Source organism: Polyodon spathula, unplaced genomic scaffold (assembly GCF_017654505.1).
Source record: "Polyodon spathula isolate WHYD16114869_AA unplaced genomic scaffold, ASM1765450v1 scaffolds_1417, whole genome shotgun sequence".
Classification (NCBI taxonomy): Eukaryota; Metazoa; Chordata; class Actinopteri; order Acipenseriformes; family Polyodontidae; genus Polyodon; species Polyodon spathula.
In genome coordinates, this window is record NW_024472897.1 from 65,033 (window position 1) to 77,062 (window position 12,030).

Here is a 12,030-nt window from a genome sequence, read left to right on the forward strand (position 1 = left end):
AGCTCAGTGGTTAGAGTGCTGGGCTGCAGTGTGGAAGGCAGTGGGTTTGAGTAGCTCAGTGGTGAGAGTGCTGGGCTGCAGTGTGGAAGGCAGTGGGTTTGAGTAGCTCAGTGGTTAGAGTGCTGGGCTGCAGTGTGGAAGGCAGTTGGTTTCAGTAGCTCAGTGGTGAGAGTGCTGGGCTGCAGTGTGGAAGGCAGTTGGTTTCAGTAGCTCAGTGGTGAGAGTGCTGGGCTGCAGTGTGGAAGGCAGTGGGTTTGAGTAGCTCAGTGGTGAGAGTGCTGGGCTGCAGTGTGGAAGGCAGTGGTGGTTTCAGTAGCTCAGTGGTTTGAGTAGTGCTGGGCTGCAGTGTGGAAGGCAGTGGGTTTGAGTAGCTCAGTGGTTAGAGTGCTGGGCTGCAGTGTGGAAGGCAGTTGGTTTCAGTAGCTCAGTGGTGAGAGTGCTGGGCTGCAGTGTGGAAGGCAGTTGGTTTCAGTAGCTCAGTGGTGAGAGTGCTGGGCTGCAGTGTGGAAGGCAGTTGGTTTTAGTAGCTCAGTGGTGAGAGTGCTGGGCTGCAGCGTGGAAGGCAGTGGGTTTGAGTGCTGGGCTGCAGTGGTTAGAGTGAAGGGCAGCAGGTTTTAGTGGTAGGCAGTGGGTTTGAGTAGCTCAGTGGTTAGAGTGCTGGGCTGCAGCGTGGAAGGCAGTTGGTTTCAGTAGCTCAGTGGTGAGAGTGCTGGGCTGCAGTGTGGAAGACTGAAAATGCAGTACTTGTTACAAGAATCGAGTAGGAGTGTTGTTCGTTATCTTTATCTGACTCTCAACCACAGGGTGAAGAAAGAAGAGATGGAATAGTTTTCTAAGAGTTCTGTAGAATTCCCTCCTCTGACCGCAACATAACCACAAATGATGCAGCAGGTTTGAAGTGGAAGTTGCTCTACAACAATGTGACACCCCCAACCCCAACCCCCACTGCAAAGCACAACATTTCATGCAATGCAGCTGAGAAGCAACAACACCCCCTCTCTGAACAGATCTGAACTCAGATAAACAACCCAGTGTTGTAAAGCACCCTTGTCAACCATGCAGACGTGCAAACGCATCGTGTTAGCATGCTAGGCTGCGCAGGTACAGTGCGCTAAACCTTCCTGAAGGGTTATAAGCCCCAAAAGTCTCTTTTGTGAATCATGCACTGTTGGAAAACATGGATTGAGAATTGATTAGCAGTTTGCTACGCATGTGGACTGGCAGAGCTATACTGGTGTTCTTTTCTGAAAAGAGACTAATATTGCAGATAGCAGACTGTTTGGTTCAAATTGCATGTACTGCTAACCACTGATAGAGACGCTGCGTCTATAAACTGCCCAACAATGACTGCAAGCTAGTGAGATAACAATGCTGTGGACTAGAAGGAAACAGACTCTAAAGACTTCAGAGAAATCAAAAGAGATAATGCCACTAGGATCAAAGGGGGTCGCAAGAAGATAACAAAAGGCAGATGTATGGACCTTTTGTCTCCAGGAGTGTGAAGAATGCACTGAGTTCAGAGGTTGTGACACTAGACTACACACACAGACACACACACACACACTCACACAATAAATTAAATTACCTTGACCATTGGTTAAGTGTCAGAGAAAGGGGAGGTGGACCATCTATACAGAAGGGTATTTAATGTCATGCAAACATTGTAATGATGAGTATTCTGTTTGTCCTGTACCTGGGACCAGACTCCCTGCATATTTCAATAAACCTGGCAACTGATTGAAGAAAAGTTCTCGTGCATTTTTTTTAATCTACTTAATCACCATCATTTTTTTTAAGTTGCTTCATGCACATTTCCCATAATGAAGTTAACAGCCAGACGCTCTCCACAGGCATGAGTAAAAGAAAGGATCTTGTAACAGTAGGTCAAGTTTGAGTAGTTTTCCGGAGTGGGTAAACCGTGATCTAGATCGGTGAGTCAGAACTGCCTGGCTGTGCCTAAAAACCATCAGCTGGTTTGACAGTGACAAAAGAGAGCAAATGGGTAAAAAAAAAAAGAAACAATTCTCAAAACAGCTCATTCCTGTCAGCGCCCAATGCTCTTATCATACGTCTACCAAGCTGAGGTTTTGATTGTAATCATCCTTCTCAAATTTCTGACTGTGTAAGTGCGAATGGACCCCCCCCCCTTTCTGGGGGGACAGGTCTAGTTAACAGTGTAAAAGCAAGAAACATTATAGACTAGATTCTCAAAGCGTTTTGCTCCAAATCTCCAGTCCCACGCTGTTTCCCGAAAGCGAGCACACACCCAGTGACCAGTCACCAGGTGCAACCGACTCTGACGTTTCATTTAGGGGCTTCACTGCCGTCTTACGTTGCTTCGAATTAGTTTTAGATCTAATTGTAATTAGATCATCCCCAGTATCAATCTTACAGCCTCCTATAGAACATGCAAAGTCTAGCGCCCGATACAGTCCACAGCCTTTCTGATGTTAGGCTGTGAAAACACAATCAGGCCATGAAACAGTTCCCTAAACAAACACGCTTAAAGCAAGGTGATGCAGGATTGCATGCACACCTCTGCACAAAACCTGCTTAATCCTTACACTCACTTTTAAAATCTCGCAGTTCCCTCGTGTCCAAGCAGGACCAGGGCATTTTTTTCTTGTGCAAGGCATGCATGCGGTCCTTTCTTCTCTGTGCTTCTTCCTTGTACAGTTCTTACATGATGATCCTGGTGTGCTTCGTTCCTGGTATGGCTTCCAACGAACTACACTTCTGCGGATAAGATTGGAAACAAGACTTGACATTGCTGAGGGTTGAACTGCTTGCATACTGCGTATGTATTTTCTATAAATAAGTGAATGAAAAGCGCACTGATGGCATATAATTCTGGACTTCCTTTCGTTGTTTAGTTTTAAGCAGTATTGAGTTCCTCACAGTAGCAGTTGCGGAAGAGAGCACACAGATTTAGATACAGACTGCATGCGCTTCTCTATGGAAGGAATATAACACCTTTTTTTTTTAAAGAACACACTGGCTTTTAAATACCTGCGTTACATCAAATTCCGCTTCCCTGTCTGCTATCCTGTTTTCAGTTTAAAAAATAAATTAAAAAATCCTTAAAAAAAACCAATATGCAGAGTAAAAGTTAATTTTTTCCCCTTATCTTTTTTCAACTTCCTTCCAAATGGTTATTTTTAGTATGATTCATTCCTGTTAACTATAACCGCAACCCTGCATTGTTACAAAGGAATGTTTTGCACAATGCATCTCGTTTACAATTTCCTGGAGATTGTATATATGAGGTAATGCATTGAAAGACAGCAGATAAGATCAAAGTGACCAGTGAATGACCTGCTTTGAATACACACAAGACCTAGTTACCGCAGCCATACTTGTACAGCATGCAAACAAGGTACATCTTCCAGGATATAGGTTCTGTGGTAATATCCATGCAAAGCACCGAATGCCTTTGAAAGCATTAACGCCTGCCTATAAAACCATCTCTGAGCTTCATAAAACTGGCACTGTCACTGTTCCATTTGCAGCCTACAATCGAATCCACAGCAGGACGCTATTAGTTAAACCTGAACTCCTGTAAGCGTGAAGTATCAGAGTGAAAGCCTCTGAAAACACTGCTGGGTTTCTGCTTTAAGAAAGCTATTCATTGGTCACCCCCACAGTGCAGCTGTTTGCATCACCCTGTAGAATGAACTGACATGAACGATTTTAATCTGAGATGATTTCGCTCATTCGAAGCATCACTCTCGTTCCACTTGTGGTACAAGACAAGATCAGATAGGTTGGGTAAAAGCAGCAGGTGGTTAGTCACTCATACAGGCAGAGAGAATGTTTTGCGACAGTTACGAAACAGTTCCTCTGTGTGCATATCAGCAGTGTTTTCTGAAGTCGGTGGCAGCTCTGCACAGTGTGGTAGTTTTAATGCAACAGATCCATTTGCAATTGTTTAATTCCTCTATGAAAAGTTGCCAAAATCCTTTGAGTTGGGATTAGCCGCCAGCTAGCAGATCTAACTAGAAGAAAGACACAGCTGCAGATTTCAGAGAGAGGTTGCATTTCAGAGAGAGAGAGAGAGAGAGAGAGAGAGAGAGAGAGAGAGAGAGAGAGAGAGAGAGAGAGCTAGTTTGTACGTGACCCCCTTCAAACAGGAACAGACAGATTCCTGACACCACGGCCAGAGGAAACATTTGTGCATGCAGTGTTCAGGAAACAGAAGCCCTGCCAGTTCATACTCAGAGAGGGTGAGTAAGTCATTGTATTTTGCTTAAGCTGTTCTCATGAAACTTGTCATACTTCCATTGCTTCTAGAAGAATAAGTGAAATGTCAAATGAGGGCGCTTTTCATTTGCACTACACGTTGTCAGGATGTGAGTTTGTGCAGCCAGGGTGGTCCGGATCACTGATAAGAGAGAGAGAGAGAGAGAGAGAGAGAGAGAGAGAGAGAGAGAGAGAGAGACTTAGCTGCGCTTACAGTATGCAAGTTAGAACAAAAAGTGAAGGCTATGACTGGGGGGTGTTCATTGAGTCTGTCATATTCATATTCATGTGCAAGGCAGTGCAGCGAGATGACAAGGGAAAGGTACAAAGTGAAGGGATATTGTTTTTACTGGCAGGGTCAGTTGAAGTTAAAAAAAAAAAAAGCACCACACAGTGAAATTAAAACATTTAAAACAGGAACTGTTTTTTTGCTCACATCCCCTGTGGAAGTAAACTCCTGCAGCAGTTCTGTGATCCAATGAGACAGAGCACTCACACTCACAGCTGGGAAACTAAAACACAGTGCACACTCACAGCTTGGGGAGGGCACACATTTGCAAATGCTAAATCCATGGGGGCCCATAAGAGATTTTTTTGGGGGGAGGGGCACCAGTGGATGCATGTTGCCTGGCAGCTGTACTATAAAGATCATTGGTTTATACTGTGTAGATAATATAATTGAAGGAGGGGCTATTTCCTAGAACAAAAATAAAAGGAAAGTTGTCCTGGGCTGGTCAGCATCTAGTTGGTTTATTGAGCAAGTCGTAGCTGAACAAGCTTGTTCTTTTTAGCTGTTCAGAGATTTAATAATACAATCACATTGTTGTAGAGGGAGTGGAAGTGGCCTAGCAGTTACAGCTAGGGGCCTGTTTGAAACAAGGTCTGCTATGAAATGCCGAGGTTCCCTACCCCTGGTCTAGTGGTCAGAGCTGAGAGGCTGGGGGATGGGGTGGCCTAGTGGTTAGAGCTCAGGGGCTGGGATGCGGTGTGGCCAGGTGATTAGAACAGAAGGACTTGGAAGTAGGCTGGTACAGTTGCTTTATAAAAAACAGAGCGGTTCGGTTCCTGTGTGCAAGAGGAAGCGTGGCATTGAGTGATAAGAGAGAGAGAGAGAGAGAGAGAGAGAGAGAGAGATCATTCAAATGCTCTAAATATAGGGTTTGTTCAAATATGGACCCTTCTCATTCTTCCTCATTCCTGTGAAAGGGTGTGGTGGTAGACAGAGGGACCCCTCTCCACAGCTTCTCTATCATTTCAGCCTTGGTATCCATTAGCTTCCCACGTTTGCTGCCAGGCGTTCTTGTATGCTAGTATTCTTGGTATTATTTGCAATAAGGTGCACTGTACAAGTGTAACTCCCAGTACAAGAATGTAATAATGCAAACAGAGCCTGGGGTGCAGGTTCAAAGTATCGACTTACATTCCTGGTTTCAGTTTTTTTTTTCTTCAAAGGAGAATCGAAAAACAAACCGTACTCAAACTGTACTGCTTGAACTATACTCTTCAAAACCTTCTTTTTTGTTTTTAAAAACAAGATTAGGTTTGTAACCCTGACAGGGAGTGACAGTTACAGTATGCAGCTCTGCAAGAGCATTTTCATTCCACATTTGATGAAAGATCAAACACTTTCTAATCCTGGCTAATTGCTGCTGGAGAAGCCGGGTGAGCCAGATTGCCAGGATGGAATATATCCTGCCAGGATCGATGACAGAAACCTGGCCAGCCTCTGCCGGCCCCACTGGCTGGACAGGATTTGTGTTGAAGGTTGAAACGTTGATCAGAGTTTCATCCTCCTTCAGAACCAGCTCTCGTTCAAGCCTGATGTACCTCCCTGTAAAGAGTGGGATCCTACAGGTCAAATGTTAACGTGTCTGTGGCAGAGCAAAGCTCTGCCCTTTAAATTGGCAGGGATGGGGTTAACTTCCCCTACCTGCCTGGGTTTATTATGTTCAGGTGGCTGGGGTTGATTAGTTGATTAGGTTGATTAACGATCAATCAGCGCCCAGCCACCTGATATAAAAGGAGGCCTCTGCTTCTCATTTGGGGAGAGGGAGCTGAGGAAGCAGGTTGGTGTTTGTTTTGTGGTTTTTGAATTTTCTAAATCCAGTGAAGGCATTGCCCAGCCTGGAAACTTTATTTTTGTGAGTTTTGTTTTTGCTTTATTTGTGTTTGAGTATCTGTTATTTTGCCCTTGTGCACTTTATTTTTGTTTATTTATAATAAAATAGTTATTTTTTTGAACTGCAGTCTGTCTCTGGGCCTCTATCCACTCGCCAGCCTGCCACAGTGTCGCTATTCTCTCACTAATGCACCTGAGTCACGCCAGGTATGGGAAAACAAATATTTGACTCTGAAGATGATTGAAATGGCTTTAGATAGATAGATGGTTAGAGAGAGAGAGAGAGAGAGAGAGAGGGGTGTGGCGATTGAGGGGGGGTGGGGGGGGAGTAGAGGTTAGTACTGCTTTGCATCTTCGACACTTTCAGCTACTTATTTGTTTGAGCTAGCAGCTACTGAGCACTTGGGCCCTGCTAGCTGTTCAGTGTGTGTGAGGCCTGTCATCCTGTACAGAGGTTTCAAGAGCAGCCAGAGCCCTGAGACTCAGCCCTTGCCAAGGTAAGCCGATGCTTTTAAAGAGAATCTCTCCCTCTCTCTCTCCCCCTCTCTCCCTCTCTGTTTGCAGAGAGCAGAGACCTAATAACGACAATACTTTAAATGATGCATCTCATAACCGCTCGACTTTATAACCTGAAACAGCCGGCTACTGTCATGCAGTTACTTCTGTTTTAAATGCAGCGATGTCTATTGAAATGGGTTCTGTGCAGAGAGAGAGAGAGAGAGAGAGAGAGAGAGAGAGAGAGAGAGAGAGAGAGAGAGAGAGAGAGCGAGAGAGAGAGAGAGGGAGAGAGGGAGCATGCTATAGCAATTATCCTTCAGTAAAATATGTTCCAGTCCTAGTGAAATTCCTTGGAATGTTTGGAATGACTGTAGGCCTCTTTTGAAGGACTGGGTTTATAGTTATGACTTATACAATGTAAATATTTATTTAAAAACAACACCTCCCTACTAAAATATAAAAGCACAGCAAAGTGGAATAAAACAAAGTGGGAGCACTTCTAATTGTGGTGACACTAGAGGTGAACACTGCACTGCAGGTCTTTCTAACACTTTGTCCAGTCTCTGGGAGCCACAGTTCTTCGAAGCTCCCTCCTCGAGTCATTGCACGTCATTGTACAATGGCTGTGGTTTGTGAGATGCTGCTCTGAGTCTCCGTCACAGAGTTCAAATGATTCATCCTGGAAATAACGCAGAATTTTGCCTGATGTGACTGGACATCTACGTGCATACCTCTGAGCAGCTTGATAAAGCTAATGACCGTGCAAAAAAACCAAAAAAACCAAAAAACTGGCACAGCGTTTTACCACGACCCAGAGAACAAAGTCACCTCTGCTCTCCTCAATGAAAACCCACTGGAGCGCTCCGAGAGAGGCTGATTCTCCCCTTTGAACAAACCCACAGCGACCAGCAAGCGGGCTGCAATCTCCAAACAGTCAGGGGATTTTTCTTTTTCTGTTCCAATGCAAAAAAAGTAGCGAGTGACCTGAAGTGTGTATCTATGCAAATGAGCGGCATGCTCTGTTTCGAAGAACCACTTTCACAGCTCTGTTTCTTAGAGCCACTTTCACAGCTCTGTTTCATAGAGCCACTTTCACAGCTGTTTCATAGAGCCACTTTCACAGCTCTGTTTCATAGAGCCACTTTCACAGCTCTGTTTCATTTCACAGCTCTGTTTCTTATAGCCACTTTCACAGCTCTGTTTCACAGAGCCACTTTCACAGCTCTGTTTCACAGAGCCACTTTCACAGCTGTTTCTAAGAGCAAGCTGCTGCTGATTGCATTTTCTCACTACTCTCCTTTTTTTATGAGGTTTGCAATCTTTGTGAGCGCTTCTTATTTGAACTCAAATAAAATGTTTTTATTTTAAAAGGTCCAAGGGCTCTTTCTGCATGATTGGTTACAGATAGGCGGTGTGTATAGAGTCAGTATCAACTGCAGAGCAAAAATGAAAGGTGGAGCGCGTTAGAGCTTCAGATCTATAACAGTACGGGGAGGAGTTATAAAATGTATTTAAGAGAATGAAGTAGCGAAGCCTCTTAAATGCTATGGCAGAGCGAAGTGAGGATCAGGGAGGTCATCGCTCTGACTCATCAGCTCTGGAGCATCTCTGGACTCCAGTATGCAAACGTTTGGACTGAATTCAAACAAAATGACCTTTTGCAGCTTGAAGAAGTGGGGTGGGGGCAAGATAGAAAGAAAGAAAGAAAGAAAGAAAAAGTGTTTGCACAGTTTTTCCTGTGCTCGGTTGAGACTGCTGGAACTCAATAATTCAAGCAGGGATTGTTCGTGGAGTGTGTGTGTGTGTGTGTGTGTGTGTGTGTGTGTGAGGAATGTGTGTGTGTGTGTGTGTGTGTGTGTGTGAAATGTGTGTGTGTGTGTGTGTGTGTGTGTGTGTGTGTGAGGAATGTGTGTGCGTGTGTGTGTGTGCGTGTGTGTGTGTGTGTGTGGAGTCAGGGAGTTGGTACAGCAAACACACTGGGAGTGCAGTGAAAAGGATTCGGAGATGTTAAAGGTATTTTTGTGTGTGTGTGTGTGTGTGTGTGCGTAGGAGTATTAATAAGCTCTTTTTATTATTAACCCAAGGCACACCTGTTTATATAGTTGTAAGTTTCGTTGTTCGTCAGTGGATGAAAGGGGTAGTTTTTACACAGGTTGTACAGTATTTCATGTTAGATTTCGAAATGTCACATTTTTGAATGTTTTTCGTTAAGTATCTGGAAAGTGGCATGTAATTCAATATGCTAGTGGCACATCATTCAACAGGTTTCACTGGACTTTATGAAGCACGATTAGTTCATTCAACAGGGGGATGCAAAACATTTAGCCAGAGCTGTATGGGCCAGCTGTGTTGGGTTGTGTCTCATCTGCTGTGTGTTTAATACCCTGTTCTGAGTGATCCACTGGTGCTGATTTAACCTTGATCTGTCATGGCTTACTACTCTATCTATTCCATATTTCATCTATATATATATCAATCACACAATCTTTGATGTCTCTCTTTGTTCTTGGGCTGGTAATGTACTACTGTATTCCTGTTAAACTCAGTGTATGTCTGTCTGTTTGCTATTTGTCTGCGCCAGGAGGCTGTGTTTGTCTGTAGCCACAGTGGAGGGATTTGCATTAGAGATTTGCATTCCTGGGAATTTGTGCTGAGTTCTAAGTGCAGAACGAAGGGAGAAAGCTTTGTGGCTTAAATAGAGTGGCCGTGTGAAGCCATCACAAGCTCTTCCAAATGTGTAGGTGGGTGTACAGTGAGACAAGGTGTGTGAGAAGCGAGGTGTACAGAGTGGAGAAAGCCATATGTTCACCCTTATAAAAATTCACTGAAATGTAACTCAGTTCCTTGTATTTATCTGTATAGAAGAGACTCATTAACCAAAAAAAAGCATTCCTAAATGATGCACAGTCCAGACCACAGCAGTCTAATGAAGTGGCCTTATCTTGCAGGGTCTTGCAGCTGCCTAGCGGGGGTGGCATTCTAATCTGCAGAGCTGGATGCTGCTGGAAGTGAGATGGAGGGCAAAAGCCAGACGGACAAGGCCACGCCGCGGATGACCAGCCTCACCTCCAAGCTGCAGGCCATGGTCCGGATTCAACGCAAATACCAGGTCTTCAAGGCACGCCGGGCTGAGCTCGCCGCGGAGCAGTCCAGGGCTGCCATGCTGCACCGCGGCAACACTGGACCCGAGATCTTCACCTTCGAGACGGCCGCAGCTGGCACCACGGCCAGCCCCTGCATCTGCAGAAAAAAGAAGAAGAAATCTCGCGTCATGTTCCCCAACAGCGGGCGGAAGTACCTGCCAGCCCAAGAGCGCAACCGAGCCAAGAGCTGCCTCTTCTTGCTTAGCATCATAGTCTTCCTCCAGGTCTACAACGCCATAGAGAACCTGGATGACCACCTCCAGAAGTACGACCTGGAAGGCTTGGAGAAGACTCTTAAACGGGAGGTCTTCGGGCAGAAGGCGGCCATGGAGAATATCATAGAGCTCCTGACTGATTACCTCTCCACCTATGTCCACAACAAGCCTCTGGTGCTCTCCTTAAACGGGCCCATCGGAGTGGGGAAGAGCCACTTGGGGCGCATCCTGGCGCGTCACTTCCGTTCGGTCACGCGAGACCAGCTGGTGCTGCAGTACTTCGTACTGCACCACTGCCCCCTAGAGGAGAAGGCCACGATGTGCGCCCAGGACTTAGCCGGCAGGATCACGGAGATGGTCAACCAGGGAGAATCGGAGGAGAGGATCCCGGTCTTCATCTTCGACGAGGTGGAGTTCATGCACACGGAGATCCTGGACTTACTCCACAGCTGCTTCCAGGCCAACCAGACCAACGAGTTCCTCAATGCGGTCTACGTGCTTATCAGCAACATCGGCCAAGGAGAGATCACCAAGTTCGTCCTGCAGAACTCCTCCAGCAGCGACCCCTTCGGGAGGCAGAAGGGGAGCCATGAGCTGGTGAAGCAGCTCAAGGCCTCCCTGTCCAAGTACCACCCTGTCTGGAAGGAGGCAGACATCGTGCCCTTCTCCCTGCTGGAGAAGGCCCACATCATGAACTGCTTTCTGGACGAGATGACTCAAGAAGGTTTCTACCCCGACAGCTCGCACATTGAGCGTCTGGCTGGGGAGATATCCTACTACACGGCCGGGGACAAAGAATATTCCATGAACGGATGCAAGCAGGTGGTAGCTAAGGTCAACCTCTTATGATTGAGTCAAGAGACAAGGGGTTTTAATTTCTGCACTGAAAGGAGTGCCAAAAAAAACAGACCCTTTCAAACAGGAAATTCCTTAACCACATCATTATGCCTCCTCCTGCCTGCATCCTGCTTGCCCAGACTCCCCAGCGGGACCATTGCAGCCTATTATCAGGAATCTTGCTGAAGCGGATAGACACGCAGGAGGTTTCGGGAATAAAAAGAAGCAATTCTAAAAGGAAAAGAGGAGATCCCGCATGGTGGGGGGGATTGGGGTTCGTCTCACCAACCCCATCACTCTTAAAATAACCGGATTAAAACATCTAATTGGACGAAGTGGAAGATGTAGATCAACACAAATGTGTTTCTGCTTTGACTAACTCCCCTGTCTTTACCAGAACCATTCCCAAAGCTAGTTCCAGAGGTTACACCTCCAGAGGCAGGCATTTCTATGTAGAGAGTTGCAGTCTGGTTCTGTGTTGCAATGTGAACAGTGAAGGTCAGCACTAGGAGCTGGTGGCCAGGCTATGGAGTGCAGCTCCAGTTTATATTAATTCATAATTCCAGCGCTGCCGTGTTTAATGGCACTAAAGCGCTCGTGTCATTCCTGGTTAAATCAAGATCTTAAGACAGCTACAGTATCTCCCTCCTACTCACTTTCTCTCAGGTGTATTTGTTTATATATGCACAAACCAGCTAAAAGGAAAAGGGTTAGGGATATTTCATGTAATTGGAAGTAGGCACTAACTTGTTTTCTTTGACGAGTGTAAATAAAGAAATGCAGCTTTCTTTAATGATTGTTTTAATATTTAAATAAATAAATGAAATCAAAAACTGTGGAATGTTGCTTTTTTTCTTTCAGAGAGATCTCAACCAGTTCTCCCACGAGCACCTTTTACAGCGAACGCAACAGGAAAAAGAAAAATAGCCCATACGAGGTGTGAGCTTGAACTGAGTGAATGCTCACATGTTTGAGGAAA

General features: G+C 45.5%; 1 protein-coding gene across 3 annotated transcripts; it reads left to right on the forward strand.

Annotated features, from left to right (window-relative positions):
• The first annotated feature begins 3,789 nt into the window (after positions 1 to 3,789).
• On the forward strand, positions 3,790 to 11,188 carry LOC121309624 (torsin-4A-like). Of its 3 annotated transcripts, none has more exons than XM_041242637.1 (2): positions 3,790 to 4,223; positions 9,805 to 11,188. In XM_041242637.1, the coding sequence occupies exon 2, from the start codon at positions 9,870 to 9,872 to the stop codon at positions 11,061 to 11,063; it is 1,194 nt and encodes a 397-aa protein (XP_041098571.1). In that variant the 5' UTR covers positions 3,790 to 4,223; positions 9,805 to 9,869; the 3' UTR covers positions 11,064 to 11,188. The 3 variants fall into 3 exon arrangements, with proteins under 3 accessions (XP_041098571.1, XP_041098573.1, XP_041098572.1); XM_041242639.1 differs by lacking the exon at positions 3,790 to 4,223 and adding an exon at positions 6,726 to 6,855; XM_041242638.1 differs by lacking the exon at positions 3,790 to 4,223 and adding an exon at positions 8,763 to 8,869.
• Positions 11,189 to 12,030: the final 842 nt, after the last annotated feature.

Excerpts from the sequence above, each read along its gene's own strand:
- LOC121309624 (XM_041242637.1), top strand. The coding sequence starts at position 9,870 with ATGGAGGGCAAAAGCCAGACGGACAAGGCCACGCCGCGGATGACCAGC.